This window comes from Sycon ciliatum, chromosome 7, assembly GCF_964019385.1.
Source record: "Sycon ciliatum chromosome 7, ocSycCili1.1, whole genome shotgun sequence".
Lineage (NCBI taxonomy): Eukaryota > Metazoa > Porifera > Calcarea > Leucosolenida > Sycettidae > Sycon > Sycon ciliatum.
Window position 1 is genome coordinate 9022125 of NC_088649.1, and position 18829 is coordinate 9040953.

At 52.2% G+C, this 18829-nt stretch overlaps 2 protein-coding genes across 3 annotated transcripts; one reads left to right on the forward strand and one right to left on the reverse strand.

Moving 5' to 3' along the window:
• The first annotated feature begins 54 nt into the window (after positions 1 to 54).
• On the forward strand, positions 55 to 12501 carry LOC135820919 (uncharacterized). Its single transcript, XM_065333977.1, has 9 exons — positions 55 to 207; positions 1855 to 3021; positions 3644 to 3780; positions 4871 to 4933; positions 5861 to 6188; positions 8095 to 9154; positions 9536 to 9701; positions 10464 to 10984; positions 11935 to 12501. The coding sequence occupies exons 1-9, from the start codon at positions 192 to 194 to the stop codon at positions 12131 to 12133; spliced, it is 3657 nt and encodes a 1218-aa protein (XP_065190049.1). The 5' UTR covers positions 55 to 191; the 3' UTR covers positions 12134 to 12501.
• A 531-nt stretch (positions 12502 to 13032) lies between these two features.
• Positions 13033 to 18674, reverse strand: LOC135820920 (beta-galactosidase-1-like protein 2). Of its 2 annotated transcripts, XR_010554217.1 has the most exons (3): positions 17254 to 18674; positions 14196 to 15863; positions 13033 to 14163 (listed from the first exon to the last, which is right to left on the reverse strand). XR_010554217.1 is itself a non-coding variant. In XM_065333979.1 (2 exons), exons 1-2 carry the CDS (start codon positions 18104 to 18106, stop codon positions 14569 to 14571), a joined length of 2148 nt encoding a protein of 715 aa, XP_065190051.1. In that variant the 5' UTR covers positions 18107 to 18674; the 3' UTR covers positions 13033 to 14568. The 2 variants fall into 2 exon arrangements, 1 of the variants encoding a protein (XP_065190051.1); XM_065333979.1 differs by having other exon boundaries at positions 13033 to 15863.
• Between the last annotated feature and the right edge of the window lie 155 nt (positions 18675 to 18829).

Consider the following 18829-nt stretch of genomic DNA (forward strand, 5'->3'; position numbering starts at 1 on the left):
TCCATTCGAAAAAATGTTGTCGAGCATTGAAAGTTTAATAGTTGAAATAAAAATTAGATGATGTGTTTGCCAGGTGTATTTGGGAGTTTGGCGTTTTCTCCACTTTACTGTAAGCAGCTTTTCTACTCTACCGCTGAACACGTGCTCTGGGTAGACGCGGACGACTCCGTTAGCACCCACCAGCGCTCGCTATGGCTGCGCTCCGAGGTATGACTAGCGAAGTGTTTCTTGCTCGTGCAATAGTAGAAATTTGTATTTGCGTGGTGGCTGGACAGCTACAGTGGAGATCCATAGAACGTAACGAGATGCAGTAAAACCTGTCTAAGACGACCACCGCTCAAGGGACTTTGAAAATGTGGTCTCTATTACCAGGTGGTCTCCTTATCCAGGGTCATTTGACTGGAAATAGCATCCCTCGGTCCTTGTTGCAGTGGTCTTCTGGGACAGGTGGTCGCCTTATCCGAGTGGTCGCCTTGACAGGTTTTACTGTACATACACATGTGCTAGTACTTACAGTTACACGTACAATGGAGGCGAAAGGCTGTGTAGCCGTAACTTTCAGGTTTCACGCGTTACGGTCTGCTTCGAGCTGCCTCGACCGGCCTTGTTTTTATACATGTACTTGTCTAAGTAACTCGAGTTATCAGTAGAGAGGTTGCGCGCAACGGAAATTCGTAGCACCGTCACGAAACTATTTAGCGAAAAAAGCTAACGAATATTCGTAAACCGTGAGGTTGCGTGAGGTTGTGCACACCGTGTGAACTTTTTCGTAGTAGGTCGACGCGGCGCTGGTGCAAAGAGGTCGAGTCAAGACAGGGAGTTGTAAAATATCAGCATCTTAGTATTCCATTGTGAAGAAGAGGTTTGTGCAACTTTGGCGATAGTAGGGGACGAGTGTGTTGCTCCCTACATGGGAGCTCGCGGTTTTCCTGCCGACTTGAATTCTCACTTGACTGACTCACGACTGCTATCCAGGGCAGACGAGAAGTCCATCGAACCATCCACTCGGCCAACCTGCAAGAAAGCACCACTCCCTGCTCAATACACAGTGTTTCGGGGAATTCACCCCTCATCAGTTGAGCTTGAGTAGGCTGAGGAAGATTGTGCCTGAAGAGCACCACTTATATAGTGCTCTCCAGGCACAAACATCACCAGGGATACAAACTTACAGAGACGCTCCGTTTCCAGCGCGACAAACACCTCGTGAACACCAGATAGCAGCGTGAGTCAGTGTCGCGGCTCATGGAGTTGCTGAACAAGCAGTTAGTACTCCATGTGACGAAAAATAGTGTTGTAGATCTGCTGTGTTTCGGTCGAGTTTCAACGAATCTTCGCCGGACGTTGCACTAGATTGTGTGTATAAGTGTTGCTAGCCGAGCGGCTCGATAAGCTGCAAGGGCTTTGGAATGTTATCCTAAAAGACTTCAAAGTACCATGATCTGGTAATGCGGTGCGTAGAAGCAGATGCGATGGCTCAGTATAGGACTCATATCAGGCTTTTATTCCCAACCATTCCAGTGATTTCAGTGTATCTGGATATTGAAAACCTGGTTATCTCAGTGTAAAATTGTAAATACACCGGCATGTCACCACCCAGACTACACAGGCCTATGTGCCCTTTGTCCATCTTGAAAATTATGCTTGTATTTGGAACATTTAGCTGGCTTCTATTTAGACAGGCCGGCCCTTATACAAGACAGTACAATGCATAGGCAGTGTGTTCATGGTTACCCTTTAATCTGACCACATGTGTTGTATGTGATGTACATAACTGTGTTGTATGCGATGTACATTACTCTGTTGTGTGCGATGTACATGGCTGTGTTGTATGCGATGTACTGATCTGATGTGCAGGCGGTGTCCTCTGGCAACAGAAGCAGTTTGACATCGTGCCCGTGCCACCCTCACCAATGTCGCAACCCTCTGCTGCCGCACCGTTAGACCACACGCATCCGCACGCACCCCATGCATCCCAGCAACGGCTGCCGGCTCCTGCAGCGGCGACCGTACCACCTCCGCCACCGACAAGTGCTACTGGTGAAGACCCATCGTGTGTGCCAAGTACTCCTCATCACTTTCAAACGGCGGCGCATCGTCCCGGTATCGCCGTGCAGCACAGCTCACAGCTACGCTTCAACCTGTCTGTGGAGCCGCATCCGCGGAACATTGCCACGCGCTTCGACGACAAGCGTCCACAGTGCATCACGGTATCGCGACTGCCCAAACCGCCGCCGCCAGCAAAGGATTCTCGGCGGCCACCACCACCACTGCTGAAGGCCGAAGAACGTGGCCACGTGGATCTACCGCTGGTGGACAGACGGACGATGGAGAACGCATGCCTGTTGGCACGGCATCGCCTGCGTCACGGCACACACTCTCACTCGGAGTCGTCTCTGGCCAGCAGCTTGCCTCTGAACGGTGGTGAGGTACCTGCAACGCGCCAACACCAACCCCATGCACACACTGCACCTGCACGCGGTGGTGGTGCTGCTGCAAATGCTGTTACTGTGGCCAAGACGTCATCATCGCAATGGCCGAGTGAACGTCAAGAATCCCAGACGGGTTCGGATTCGGCATGCTCCCAGCGGCACCATACTGCACACAATCACCCACCACAACCGATCGCGGGTCACACGCGACCCAACCTCAGATCGGGGAAAACAGCCCACCCCGCATCCGGGCCGACCGACCCAGCCGCCCAGGTGCGTGGCCAAGCACCCCGGGTGCTAGATTCACCAACCAGGGCGCACCGTCACTACTGCATCTCCTGTGGCGTGAGCATGGCAACTGAAGGAGACCAGCGCGACCAATGTCCCAGCTGCCAACCCCCATCCGCAACACATCCGACGGGCCGCACACAGAACAGTGGTGACCCAGCACGCGGCGATCAGCCAGTGCCTCGGTTTTCAAGTCCGCAGGAGGAGGTGATCTACCTGAGAAAGAAGCTGCTGCAGCTTGTACAGAGCATGGAGACGTCACGTGATGAAGATGACCAAGACGCACGGCATGAATCGCGCAAAGGCAAGTTGAGCCGGCATTGCACAGGATGCCAGTGGATGCTATAGTATCAAGAGTAGATAAACAAGAGTGTGCAACTCCCGGATCCGCGCGGATGGGTTGGCCCACGAAGGAATTTTTTTGTTGACGTAATCGTTTCGACCACCCACGCGCTGCTAGTCTTTTGGAAAGTTTTGCCTCGTGCACTTGGCCGGGCTTACATAACAATGTCGGTGCCCAGCACGTGCTCTCACACTGCTCTGCGGCAAGAAGCACGTCTTCCTGAAAAAAGGTGACGTCAACAAAAAAATTCCGCCGTGGGCGGGGTATCAGGAGATTGTGCAGGAGAGATCCGAAGTTGCACACTCTTGTTTATCTACTCTTGGTTGTATGCATACATGTATGATACGTACGCAACGTAACCACATGGTCTTACATGTAGGTGTCCACACACACAGACACACACACACACACACACACACACACACACACACACACACACACACACACACACACACACACACACACACAAGTGAAAGCACACACACATACACACACACGTACACACACACACACACGCCTGCTGCTGCTGCTACTGTTGGTATTGATGCTGATACTGCTGCTGGCATTGCTGTTGTTTCGGCAGGCAAGCTAGTACGTGTTGTGCAAAGTCGTCTACATGGTGGCATAGTGGAGCAAGAGGAAGACACGGACACGGCAGTAAGACGACAACGCAACCAAGCCACCCAGTCAGCACGCAAGCTGTATGGTATTCAGCAGCAGGTACTATCCCACCATCCAACTTTTTTTGTTTTGTTTTGCTTACGGTTACGTACCGTATTCTCCAGAGCCTATATAAGCCGCACCAGTTAGTCACCCTAAAAATTCAATGCAGCTTCTAGGGAGGGGGGGGGGGGGGAACGTGAGTCAGTCAAGTGAGAATTCAAGTCGGCAGGAAAACCGCGAGCTCCCATGTAGGGAGCAGCACACTCTTCCCCTGCTATCGCCGAAGTCGCACCAACCTCTGCTTCTAATACGACAGTCAAATTGACCGTGCTTAACAGGGTAGAGATCTGTATTTCGTGACAAAAATTTAAAAAAAATCTGGATGTGGCTCATACTCCCGTGCGGCTTATATAGTCAGACCTAGCTTATCCGGTCCTCTGTTATCCGGATCCCTCGCCATCCGGAAGAAAATAGCTGGTTACATATTTACAGTATACTTGATGTATCCAACATAACCGGTGTTCGATTATCTGGTTCCCTCGCCTATCCGGATATTTGAAATCACGGCACTGCATTATCCCTGCCCCGGAGACTATAATACTTGATACTAGTGTGGGCTGCTAACTCAGAGTCGATCTGATATAAGGCGACAGTATCGCCATTGGTTACGCTAGAGTTCATCTAGGCAGAAGTAGCCACTTGCTCTTTAGGTAGAGAGCTCCTGCGGCCTGTGAGCGATGTGTATGTACTATGTATATACTTGTGAAATAAAAGTGTATGGACCTGAAAGCAACAACGTAGGTTCATGTAGGTACAGCCGTACTTTTTCAAGCAACTGAGTCTGATCACAACAGAACCAACCACTGACCAATTGAAGTAGCTGGCACACGCGCACACGCACATACACACACACACACACACACACACACAAACCTGCGCGCGCACACGCACACACACACACGCGCACACTTGTACTTGCTCACTGCCATAACTGGTCGCATGAGTCTCCCCTTGGGAGAGGGGAGAGGGACTCAAAACGCACACACACACACACACACACACACACACACACACACACACACACACACACACACACACACACACACGTGTGAAGTAACTTTGATCCGTGTTCCCAATGTTTACACAGGTGCAGCGTATCTCTGCAGACCTTGGAAAGCAGTTACCTGGTGGAGTGCAACATACGAAGAAGGTAATGCACTACACTACTGGCGGGCACCGAAGAACGGACTGCCAAAGAACAACCAGGCTAGAATATCACCAATGTTTTTAAAGAACGGTCTGGGCTGGATTTTAGCAGATAAGAACGGAAACCGCCGTAATGTACACTATAATGTACACTCAGACGTATAACTCTGCATAAGTGTACATGTAAGACTGTATCATCGAATAAGAACGAAACTGCTGTGTGCGCTAAAAATAAGAATGGGCTAGGCTAGAACCCTGACCCCCCCCCCCCCCCCCCCCCCAGTTCTTCAGCGGCCGACAGTACTATAGCTCACCAGCATGGCATCATTCACAGAACCTCTAGAGTATAGGTAATCATCATCACAGGCATTCGCTGTGTGGCTGGTGCTCATCTTCCGTCTCGTGGTTTTTTGCCCACTTCACAACCAAAGTCAGGTGCCTAATCCCCGATGGGTCTCCTGCAGGCCTGTGGATGGAAACAAAGGCAGTCTTTAGCCAAATACATCACGTGATTGATTTCCCCACTACTTAAGTATCCTTATCAAGGGTTGTGTGAAACAAACAAACACCGCCTGGAGATGAAGATGTGGCTTACAATCGAATGTGACTTCTACCAGGGGAAATATTTCATTTGTAATCGAACCGACTTCTCTCATCTGTGTGCACCCGTGTGTGTACGTGCGCGTGTGTGTGTGCGCGCGCGCACGCGCGTGCATGCGTGCGTGCGTGTGCCTGTGTATGTGTGTGTGTGTGGTGTGTGTGCATGCGTGTGCGTGCGTGTGTGCGTCCGTGTGTGCGTGCGTGTGTGTGTGTGTGTGTGTGTGTGTGTGTGTGTGTGTGTGTGTGTGTGTGTGTGCATATGTGTATAATTATGTTTCTTTCTTGTCGTTGATGTTGTCGTGTGTAACATCACGGTCTCTCTCTCTCTCAGACGCGTGCCCTGCATCGCATTGCCGCAGCCCATCGCGCGGCCCTGCGCACCATCGAGCTGGTCGTGCACCACCGCTGCAACCTCTCCACCAGCGGGGGTGGTGGTGGCCGGGGGGCAGTTGTCGGAGGCGGTGTAGGCGAAGACGGCAGAACCATAACTGGAGGAATTGGCGATGACGGTAGCAGCAGGCAGCAGCGCAACTGGCAATCTCAGCTCTCCTCGCTACTGCAAGACCTCACCCTGTGCTGTGCCAAGCTGGAGCTGTGCGATGAGTTCGCTAACGTTGACCCCCTCGGATTACCACAAGACAAGGAGAACATTGGGCAAGGTAAGGCCGCTGTTGTAGTACGCTATTTTGTGTACGTCGTGTGTATGTGATGTGGGTGCATTCGCGCGTTGCTGTGGTGTGAAAAGCAGTCTTCGTCTTGAATTTGTCATGTCCAGTTGTGTTTCGTCGTCGTCGTGTCAATAAAGTCTTTCCTAATGCAACTATCTCGTCGTCTTGTATAAGTGTGGAGTGGAGATGGCACGGGGCTGGGAGCAGGTGAGAAAGTCCTGTCACTACAAGACTACCCCGGGAAGGAAAGTGGACATTCACAATTCCATTACTGGAAATGGCTAATTTTAGTGATGGTGATATTTTGGTGATCTTAGGGAAGCGGGTGTTTTCTCTAAAGTTCAGTCATGCTGTGCAGAAGTTGTTTGAATGCTCAGTCTCCCCTCTACCGACAGCGCTTATCGCTGAAATTTTACCTTGCAAATTCGCGCCAGTATAAATCGCTAGAGTTTTCACCCGTCAAACTTAGCCGTTTTACTGTACAAAAAAGTACTTTGAATGGTGTATGTGTGTTTGTGTGCTTGTGCGTGTGCTTGTATGCACGTGTATAAGCTGACCATGTCCTTGATTCAAACAGCCACATCAAATATTCAAGATAGACGTTTTGGGACTCCGCATTTTTTGGAGAGAGTCAGTTTGTATCGAGTGGCATCAAAAGTATTGGTTTGCCAATGCTAGTGCTTTCAACCTTCCGTATTTGTACGGAAAATCACTCCTTTATCCGCACTACGGATTTTGAGCAAAATGGTACCGGAAATTGAAGAGGATCGATCAAGTTACATGTACGTATGCAGAAGCATGGCAAGCGCAATCTGAGCGATGAATACCCATGTGTCAAAGCGAGTGTATGCCACTCTTTCAAAGCTCTGGAATATTCTAGAACAATAGCATTAGCAGCCAATCACAGTTCACAACAGACAGTCATACGGGTAAAGTGGGGAAATACGGGTTTAGCCATACACGACTCATACATTACTCACGAGCGACTCACGGAAAGGGTAATAACATGCAGATACAAAATACGCAAGGAGAGAAAAATGTAACTAACTGCCCATCTTGGCGTTTGAACCTAGGAATCTGTATCAACACAAGCTCTACAAATAAATACTCTTTTACTGCGAAAAATATACTTTATATCAAAATGCAACTCCTACAGTAGCACAAAAAATCCAATCATGCACAAGTCTAACTCGGATGGCAAGCCAATTAAATTATGGTGAAAAAAGGAGGACAAAAAAGTACTCCTTGTCAGTTTTGTGCCATTTTGTTGCACTCACTGACTGTATAAGATCAGGTTACGTTGGTGGACAGTTAGTCATAACTCGTTTACAACATGTTGTCCTCCTTTTTTTTACCGTGTACAAGTCACACATGTTTTGCAGTAGCAAATCCAGCCACCGACAAGCATAATTACGAGTGTAAAAAAACGCTACACAAGCAATGCACTCGGCAGTACGTTAGCAGTTCGCAAAATCACTGCAAGGTACGGAAAATCCGAATGCGCAGTACGCAAAACAGACCCAGTCGGTTGGCAGCTCTACAATCCATACGAAGCAAATATGGTGATGTCATTGCAGACCTTCTATACTCCCTGCTCAGGATTCGGCAAGAAGTCACTTCCCTTGGGCTTTGTGTGAGCTGCACTGTCTTATACTCAAATGATAAGCAGCACCTTTCAGTCGGCCAGAGAGCGCATGTGGTGACGTGGAATTGCTTCGCTGCACTGTCTCTTATTACGGAATTACTTCATTGGGGCTACTGTGGCCTTTTCTGTATGCGCGAATATATGCGCTCGTCTATGCGTGTGTGTGTGGGGGGGGGGGGGGGGGTGCTTGTGCACCTGTTCCACACGTTCATCAATGCATGTGTGTATGCGTGACTGTGTACCTTCATGCAGATTCAAGCGAACCAGGCATTGCCAAGCAGCCTCCCCCAGCATATAGCTATTCGCCCGCGGACCGAGACGCAGCGCGAGGAGCAGAGCAACGAGGCCAACATCCGTCTACCGCAGTCAGAGATGCTGCACATAAACAAGTACACATTGGACCTCGCAAGTCAACAGCGAAGTCACGATCATACCCTGCAAGCCGTCAAGCACTCTCCTCGCCACCAGCAGTGGTACGAGCCAGGCCGAAGAAAGCACAGCCTAGGAGCACCGCCGCTCGACCGCACGGCAACATAATCATCCGCACTGGCGGCCACCGACAACTGCCGCCGTCACATCAGCAGCAGTCTCACCACGTCAACCGTCCCACGTTTGCCAGCCTGCTCAAACAGCACTTGAACACGGGAAGGAAGATTGCGGCGCAGAGCAGGCATCGCGAGAGCGTGGCCACGCGCGCTGCGCTGGCCCGACAACGCTCCGACAACCAGGCAACACGCGTTCCCAGTCACCACCGTCAGATGGAGGCGGCCCTGCTCAGGGAGCTTCAAGTGGCCAACGCAGCGGCGCGGATGGCCTCCAGTGTGCGGCACGAGGCAAAGCCTGCGAGTGCGTCTGTTCCAAGCGCGAGCAGAGCGCAACCGTTGCTAAGCCACCCTGCGACGGATTACCATACTTCGCACACTGCGCCCCCGGAACCCATATCTGCACCGGGTATGCCCAATGCTATGCCAACGTCACGTATTCCAGGGCAAAGAATGCGCGGAGAGCTGGCCTATCGTGATGATAGCGAATACAGTGATTCACCGCAGCGGGAGCATGCTGCTGCAGGCCGCACACTTGACGATGATCCACCCACGCACGAGAACATCTCAGCTGGTGGCGAAACCAACGACGACCCTGCCGCCGCATCGTATAGTTATTCAACTAGCCCCAAGGTTGGTCGTCGCGCCAGGAGGCAGCGGAGGCATGTAACTCTAGCGGATAACACCGAGCGTGAAGAGCACATCGGGCGCCACTACAGGCACACGGCGGATAAACAGGATGACACGACGGCTGCAGCCAGCTCTGCTAGGTGAGTGCTATCGCACAGGTGCCCTGATTTGTGGAGTATAAGTCACACCCGGATTTTTGTCACGAAACACAGACATCTACCCTATTTATCTCCTTTACTGAATTTGAAGATGGTCCGGTTAGGTCAGGGTTTGCTTTTACCATCTTCATTCCTGATGATTGTGTCAATATGGTGGCCGAGGGACATTGAAACCTGTCTAAGACGACCGCTCAAGGGCCCTTCTAAAAGGTGGTCTCTGTTGCCATGTGGCCGCCTTATCCAGGGCCGATTGACTGAAAATACATGTAGCATCACTAGGTCCTGGTTACTATGGTCTTCTTGGGCAGGTGGTCGTCTTATCCGAGTGGTCGCCTTGACAGGTTTTACGGTACATCTATGCAGGTCTGGAGTACCGGGAGCAACAGCAGCAGCAGCAGCAGCAGCAGCAGGTGGTGATAGTGATGGTGGAGAGGAAGTACTCTGTGATTCCAGTAGCACCGAAGTGCTGATGACGAGAACACCTGACACAGAGCTGGACAGGCTGATGGAGCAGCTGCAGCGATTCGAGGTACGCATATTTACATGACTGTATAGCTCTGGCTTCTGGTCTGGGTATATGTGTACAGTCTGTGTTTGTCTCACTCCCTGCTGCTTACACAGTGCTCAATACCCAGGGTTTGACTCCTGCTGCTCACACAGTGTTCAAAAACCGGGGGGGGGGGGGGTACGACTCCCTGGTGCTGACACAGTGTTCAATACCGGGGGGGGTGGTACGACTCCCTGGTGCTGACACAGTGTTCAATACGGGGGGGGGGGGGTACGACTCCCTGGTGCTGACACAGTGTTCAATACCGGGTGGGGGGGGGGGGGGGGAGGGTACGACTTCCTGGTACTGACACAGTGTTCAATACCGGGGGGGGGGGGGGGGGGGGTATGGGTCCCTGCAGCTCACACAGTGCTCAATATCCGGAGTTTGTATGACTCTCTGCTGTTCAAAAAAAAAATTCCACGGGTTCGCGTACCGGGCAGATCAAGAACCACCTTTTCCGCTTCCGTGGGACGCCACCACCGCATGATCAGGCGTGGGGTGGGGCGCTCGGCTGTTCACATAATGTGGATATACATGATATGTATTATTTTATTCTCTTTCATTTGGTATTGGCCCTTTAGTGACGGAAACCACTGATGATTGTCACGAGAAAACGTTCCTTGTGATGATGTGTGGTTGGTGATGACCGCACATTTAATCTTACTCATAGCCTCGATCAAATTACTGTCTCCACGCCGCTCCCGTCGCTTGTTTAGATAATCTCCTTCCTTTTCTCTCCAGACGTCGACTCAGGACATCAGACAGCGCTGGGTGACGGCCGCCTATCCCGATTTGCCGACTGCACCTCCGTTACCACGACGACCGCCAGTGGAAGCAAGGCGTGCGTGGCAAGGACCGAGTGCAGCGCTGCATGGCACGCAGGAAGCCGAATCCCCTTCGCCGATGACTGGTGCTCGCACTGCAGCATCTAGAAGCGCAATCCGGGACATCGACACAGCTGCTCCACCAACGGCGATCAGCTATGCTGAACTACCGACACCGGCAGTTGGTCCCAGCATAGCCACATCAGCTATCTCTACTGTGAGTACAAGTAGAAGTCACCACACTGCAGCTATACCTGGGCGTGCCCCAGCTCCCGTGCCGGGCGTTCGGCCGCTGCGGCTAACCGTCGCCATGCCGACCACGATGAGGACGAGCATCCAGGTGAATCGCCGCCTGTACGCGGATCACCTGCGCAAGCACTATGGCCGTGTTGCCGTGGAGACTGATCCCATGGAACGAGAGAGCGCTGCGGTGGGAAGGTAATACTGGAACATGTTATTGTGACCAGTCGCAAATTTAACGATTGTCCAAAATTCATAGGCTAACGAGAAGATACGTTAATGATCTTGCAGCCCTCAGGCATGTCTGCACATGACACATATCAGCAAGAGTACATAACCCCCAGAGTGTGCAACGCCTGATCCAGCTCTGCATAGGGTCTTGGTCGGGCGTAATCGGATCTTCTGATGTCATGCGTACACTCCACACCAGCTCAAGGCCGGTCTCGAGGCAGGGCACCATTGTTTTTGATCCGAGAGTACCCGCGAGTCCCCGGGTTCCCTTCAGATGTGTACGGTGTTATGACGCAAAGATCCGATTACGCTCGACCAAGACCCTATGCAGACCTGGATCAGGCGTTGCACATTCTGGGGGTTATGTACTCTTAGTATACAGTTGTCCGTCTATCTAGTCGTCAGCCCACTTTATAACCAGCACCCTCTATAAACCAGGACAATTTTCAGCAGCCAAAACGTTTTTATCATGCACATTGCGGCAGTAAATCAGATTTTCTAATCCAGCACAATTCCCATAGCACAATTCCCATAGCACAAATGGTGCCGAGTTATAAAGGGACCACTGTAACGAAGAAATGTCATTCGTTAAAACGTTAGTTGTACTTCCTCATTATATTTACACGTTTTACCAACAGTACATAATCCCCCCAGAGTGTGCAACACTGGATCCAGCTCTGCATAGGGTCTTGGTCGAGCGTAATTGGATCTTTGCGTCACAATACCGTACACATCTTAGGGGAGCTCTCTCTCTCTCTCTCTCTCTCTCTCTCTCTCTCTCTCTCTCTCTCTCTCTCTCTCTCTCTCACTCTCTCTCTCTCTCTCTCTCTCTCTCTCTCTCTCTCTCTCTCTCTCTCTCTCACTCTCTCTCTCTCTCTCTCTCTCTCTCTCTCTCTCTCTCTCGGTTGTGACTGCAGGATATGCGATGAGCTTGTCGCCGACGCAGTGCAAGACGTGGCCGGGGAGCTGGACAGGTGTTGCGAGCACTTTGCCGTTGATCTGTATCGCGACGAGTTTCTACCTCTGTCAATGTCGCCGACCAGCACAGGGGAAAGCAGCATCGTCAGTAGCCTTGCCGAAAGGAGGCATGCATACGAGTCTGACTGCTCACTTTGACCGTATATAAAAATTAATAATAATAATATCTTTATTAGGATGACCCAGGATAAAAATTAATAATAATAATATCTTTATTAGGATGACCATGATAATGGGAAGACTGAAATAGTCACGTTGCGTGTGCGTGCGTGTGTATGTGTGTGCGCGTGTGACATACATGCGGGGAAAAAACAGAGAGGAAATGAATTTTTGAATTTGCCGTTGCTGTAGCACCTGTATGGTTGAATGTCCTGGTTCTGATCATGCCATGTATGACTCTGATCAACGCTATTATGGCTCTGATGACGCCATATTGGGAATGGTTCTGATCAACGCTATATATGGCTCTGATGACGCCATATTGGGTATGGTTCTGATCATGCCATGTTTGGCTCTGATCATGCCATGTTTGGCTCTGATCATGCCATGCATGGCTTTGAATCTGATCACGCCCTATTATGGTTCTGATAAAGCGGTGTGCTCTGGGCAATGATTGAATTTATGTACTTTACAATGATATTCTGATTCCAGGTACCGGTTAGCTCGAATGCATTAAACTAAGGGGCCATCCGTAAATACGGTTATTTATTTAGAAACGAAAGCTAGTCATTTTTCTTCAATGCAGTGCTTGCTTATTGCCAACGTGGCCTGGTCACGGGAGCTTCACTGTGCTTGCTTTCTTCTTGTACACTACCACGGCTGAGCTCTTGGCTCTCTGTTTGGGTTATCCGTGTATTCATACCGTATGTCCGCACCTTTAAAGCCATGGCGGTATATTCGATTATAAAGCCAGTCTCAGTTATAAAGCCATGGGCTTCATAAATGAAATAGCATTTGAAGTATGTTTTGTAAAAATGAAGGAATAAGTACTATGCTAACAAACCTACAGCCCAGCAGGAAGGGTGAACAAGTGGATGTAGATTGAAATTTCTGTGTGGACGTTGACTTTTAAAAGGCATGGCGTAGTGGGTGAGTCATTTTGCACATAAAACATCTAGGAAAGCAGCGGTGTTTCGAATATAAGGCCATGGCTTTAAAGGCGCTGACATACGGTAATACCACTAGTAGTAGTACTGTTAAACTTCACTTCTCAACTCCAAAAACGATCTCTTCAATGCGATTCAAACCAAAATTAAAATAAACATTACACCAAATTTTCGGGCTTGGCCCATCATCAGGGTCATGACCCTGGAGCTGAGAAGTGAAGTTTTGAAAATGTGGAAGTGGCTGCGTTGGAGTTTGCGGACAATTAGAAAAGTTTTTAAACTAGTACTTGTGACAATAACACTCGGTGAGATTTGGATGTATTAGTACTGTGTGGACACACGGTAGAAATATTCAAATATACGCGCGTGTGTGTGTGTGTGATACAGAACAACAAGGACAATCAAGGCTTGTTTGCTGCTACTTCAAGCTTCGTGCTCTCGCAATCATCAGGCGACAGTGTGTGTGTGTGTGTGTGTGTGTGTGTGTGTGTGTGTGTGTGTGTGTGTGTGTGTGCGTGCGTATGCGATATGCATAGCATGGTAGTGCAGGCACACACGTGCAGGCACATGCAGGATATTTCGTTAAAAAGTTCCGGAAGTCGGAGCAGCTCCGTTCAGCAATGCAGTCTAGAGTAGCACAGCATTTTCCTCGCTGCATGTATGTTGTACACATGCCTGTGCGTCCACTCATGGTACAGTGAGTAAGTAAACCATAGTTCTAGCTGATGTAGTAAGGCCAATCCAATGTATTCATGGCAAGTAAAGTCACAACAAGAATACCCTCGGCAAACTGGTCCAGGAGGGGAGGGGGGGGGGGGGGCACGGACAAACGGTCCAGTAGTGAGAAATCTTTTGTCAGACCATAGTGGGCTGTGTCTAGAGATAGTGCGTGCAGTGCAGTGCGTGTGAAATACGCGGGGGCCCGTCTGTTCGTGAGCGAGCGGGGTTAAGCATTGCGACATGCATCCGTCTCGGTACCACCACCATCAGCATCACGCACCCGTTCAGCAACACTCGCTACCCACGTTGCAGTTCACAACGGGTTGGACGGCGCATGCCACACTGCACACACACACACACACACACACACACACACACACACACACACACACACACACGCGTGCACACGCTTTCTCACCGCGACCCAGCTGACAGCTGCAACAGCGACAGCAGCAGCTGCGGTATCAAGGGCGGGCACAAACGCTGTTTCTCGCGTACTGAGCAAGCAAAACGACGCGCACGGCATCGACGACAAACCACGTAGCAACCCTGTACTCTGCTACTCAATGATTCAAGCGGGCCGTCATGCCAAAGAAACGGCGTTGGCGGCAGCGGCGGTGGTGGCTGCGATGCTGCAACAACACCGGCACATGACTACCGTCACCGGGGTCAAGAGCTACGGAGGTAGTCTCTACGGACGACACACAGCTGACTGCTAATAATTAACATCAGCTAGTTTTATGATTATTAGACTCCGAAGCGACCCAGATCGGCTTTCTGCACGAGTTCGATGCGCGGCACAGCCGGCGTGTCCATCAGCTCCATGATCAGGAACGTGTTCTCTCCCTCGCGCAGCATCGGGGCGGGCAGGTAGAGCGTGCGCTGCGGTCCCGCGTCCCAGTAGCGGCCCAGCACCAGGCCGTTGACGATCAGCAGTCCGCGTCCGAAGCCGGTCATACGAACGAACGTGTCGCACGGCGGCTCCGTGATGGTCAGCATGCCGCGCAGGACGGCAGGACTGGCAGCCACTTTGGAATCTGCCACGGCGGTAAACGCAGACTCTCTGCTGAGCACGCGGTGTATGAACGGCGCGTCAAACTCCATCGGGAACACAGTCCAGTCGGAGATACGCTCGGAGTTCAGGTAGATGGGCCACAGCAGGCCCTTCTTCTCCGTGCCATCGGGGAGATAGTTGTTACGGCCCGTGGAGCCGACTAGGATCTCCAGCGTCGGCTTGCTGCTCATCTGCGACACGGACAGCGTGAAGGAAGCGGAGCCGGAGTCGTACTGCTGATTGACCTGCCCGAGCACCTTGCCGTCGAGCATCACCACGCCAAAGTCTGCTAATCCGCTGATGCTCACCACCTGGTTGGTGAGCGGGCGCTCGCGCATGACATGCCGATAGAGAGTGAAGCCCATCACCTGGCCCGTGTTATCGTTCACCGGCAGCTCCTCCATGCTGCACACCTGCTCCATCTCGATGGGCGCGGACGCCACCTGCACCAGCTGCGACAGCGGCATGAACGACGTCATGGGCACAGTGCCGTACGCCTTGACGGGGATGTCGTCCGGAATGCGACCAAACTTGACCTGCTGCTCGCCCAGCACGCTCTTGAGTGCGTCGCGCAGCGCGTAGAACTTCGGCGTCAGGGTGCCGTTCTCCGAGACGGGCGCGTCATAGTCGTACGACGACGTCATCACGCGGTACGGCCCGTTGATGGCGCCGTTGTGATAGAAGTCGCTGCCGCCGTGCCACATGTAGTAGTTAATGGACGCGCCCGCCTTGAGCCACTGCTTGGTGGCGCCCACAATCTCGTTCTGGTGCTTGGTGCTGAAGTCGCCGGAGAAGAGCGTGAACCAGCCGGTCCAGAGCTCGGCGACGAAGATCGGCGACTTCTTCTGCTGGTTCTTGCGCAGCTGCGTGATGTGCCAGCGCACGCGATCGTTGCCGTTGACGGTCTGCAGAACGCCGGGCAGCTGCTCCAGACCCTTGGGCAGGCCGTTGTGATCGTCGCACTTGTACAGTAGCTCCACTATGCCACCTGTTCACGGGACACAAGCAAACACCACCAGCAGCAGCAGCAACAGCAGCAGCAACAGCAGCAGCAACAGCAGCAGCAACAGCAGCACCAGCAGCACCAGCAGCAGCACCAGCAGCAGCAACAGCAGCAGCAGCAACAGCAGCAGCAGCACAGCAGCAGCACCAGCAGCAGCAACAGTGCCGAAAAAGCTGTGAATGAAGAAATGAGCATGCCATGCATACATAGACCTATACTTCTTTCTGCATGACCGTGCTGTATAACACCAGTACTGTAGAATCCCGCCAGAGCGCCCCGTCTCTCCCATGCACCCCTCCCTGACTTTTTGTCCGGGAAGTGATTGATTGTATCCTCATATCACTCAGTGATGCCGTACTGTACTGCAGACGAGTGCTCGACCCGGTTGGAAATGTACACAACAGTGCCCACCCTCTTGACCAGGGATCGCACAAACCCTTAGTTTCGATGGGTCTGTACGACTCCTGGCTCACAACCTTTGGTCGGTGAACGAGATGCACGAACAGTTTTCGTACTTTTTCATGTAGTATTGAATGCGGTAAGTAGGACTCGCCCATCCGCCCCTCCCCACCTGGCCCTACTTGAAGGGTGGCGGAGGTAGGGGCGCTCTGGCGGGATTTTACGGTATAAGCATGTGTGCCCCCCCCCCCCCCCCATACACACATCCTCTAGACAGGACACACTCATCCATGCCATCTCCAAAACATGACCGTATGGTGGCGGTGGCTGTGCAGGTCGTTGTGCAGGTGGTGCTCAAAGTACTGGCGGTGATTGCTGGTGGTGTTGGGCTGCTCTGGCGCTACTTTACTGAACGTCATGTAATGTATTCTCACCGGAGCATGATCTTCAGCAATTATGGTCTCCAAGATATGATGCTTCTTGCACTTCTAATGTATCCCCGAGCAAGTTAGGTAATAATCAATAATAGCTGCGCCACAAAGCAGCTACTTTTCTGGCCACACATGCATGAGCACATACGGTACTACACCACACCCAACCGTGCACACTCGCGCACTCATACCCACACTCAGGTACACACTCGCACACGCCCGAACGCGGACACTCTCACACCGACCCACGCCCAGGTATACGGCATGACCACACACGGGTATACGGACGCCCAAACGCGCACACACACACACACACACATTCTCACACCGACCCGCCACGCGCACGTACACCTCAGACCTGCCCATCGCGGAAGCGATGATAGCGAACAGCTATGTTGGACATAGCAACTTGTGCTGGGATTACACCATTCAACAGCTTGCAAGGCTGATGAATTGACCGCCACTATATTTAGCCTGGTATCCACCACACAGCTGATTGAAGTGACACACACACACACACACACACACACACACGTTCACTATACCTTGCACTGCCGCATCCTTCAGTGCCTCCAGGTATGAGCGGCTGTTTCCAAACGTGCCGTACTCGTTCTCCAGTTGAACAGCTATGATCGGCCCGCCGTAGCTGTGCTGCAGCGCGTACACCTGCTTGTAGAGCGCGGCCAGGTAGCGCTTGACGGCGCGCATGTACCAGGCGCCGTTCGTGCGCAGCTGCCCGGCGTTGGTTCGCAGCAGCCATCCCGGCAGGCCGCCAAACTCCCACTCGGCGCAGATGTACGGGCCCGGCCGCAGCATCACGTACAGCCCCAGCTCGTGCGCCGTGCGGATGAAGCGCACCAGGTCGGTGCGCGTGTCGCGCGTGAAGTCAAACCGCTCCGGGTGCGGCTCGTGCAGGTTCCACGCCACGTACGTGCTCACCGTGTTCAGTCCGCCGGCCTTCAGGCGCTCCAGGCGATCGCGCCAGTACTCGGGCACCACGCGGAAGTAGTGCAGCTCGCCGCTGAGAATGCGGAATGGCTTGCCGGCGAGAAGGAACTGCTCGCCGTCGTCGGAGAACGTCAGCGCCGGCTCCGAGCTTACTCGAATGGGCCGCTCCGGCGTCTGCGTTTCTTCCGCTTCGGCGGGGGCTACATGTGCTGCCTCGTGCGCTGCTGCCTGTGCTAGCGGCTCGGGTCTAGCCGTCGTCACCACCAGTTTCATGAAGTCCTCGATGGTGGCCGCCGTTTTGGCGTGCGGCGGCGTGCGGTACATCATCACCAGGCCGATCAGCAGCATAGTGCCAAACACGCTCACGCACAGCACCTGCGTCAGGCTGCTCCGGCAGAAGCAGACCTGCGTACGTACCACGCGCAGCATCCTCCTGTACATCGGGAACATCAGGAAGTACTAGGGCTAGGTGCAGAAGGGCTCCAGAGGTTTGGAAACTGCCTGCTCTGTGGAGCGCAAACAAATTCTTTCCTGAAGTGACTATGTTTTATTCAGCTGTTCCAGAGAGCTGGTGCACCTCACGATGTAGAGCAACTATTTCCAATTAAATTCTACACCAGTTCAGCCACATAAACCTTGGGCTCGACGCCGACCACACGCCACTACAGTCGTTCGTGTCGCACAACCAGCTGCCAGGATCACGTCAAGCCTCAGCGGAATGCAATGGTGATCGGCGCGTGCGATGTGAACAGAAGAATAATTCAAAAATTATTAAAAAAATAGCTGCAGGCCACGTGTGTGTGCACGTCAATTGTCTACAGGAATTATTTTAGATAATTGAAAAAGCACATCCATGCACCCTCCGCCAAGCCCGAGCAGAGAAATTCTCACAGTACAAAGCCTTGCATAGTTTTGCCAACATTCGGGCTGTGCTGCCCAGCACGCCCTCGATGAGTGTGACAAGAAGGAATGGGGCACTGGCAGGGGCACAACTCTGGACGAAATAATAAAGACTGCAATAAAAAACCCTCTTCGCGATTCGTCGATTGATTGACGTGATCCGTACCGCGGTGCGTAGAGTACTCGGGTATACGGGTGAACACGATACGGCCTGGCGGATTCTAGGCGGCACGCGCACGCATCACTGCACTTACCTTTGTTTTTTTCTCGCGA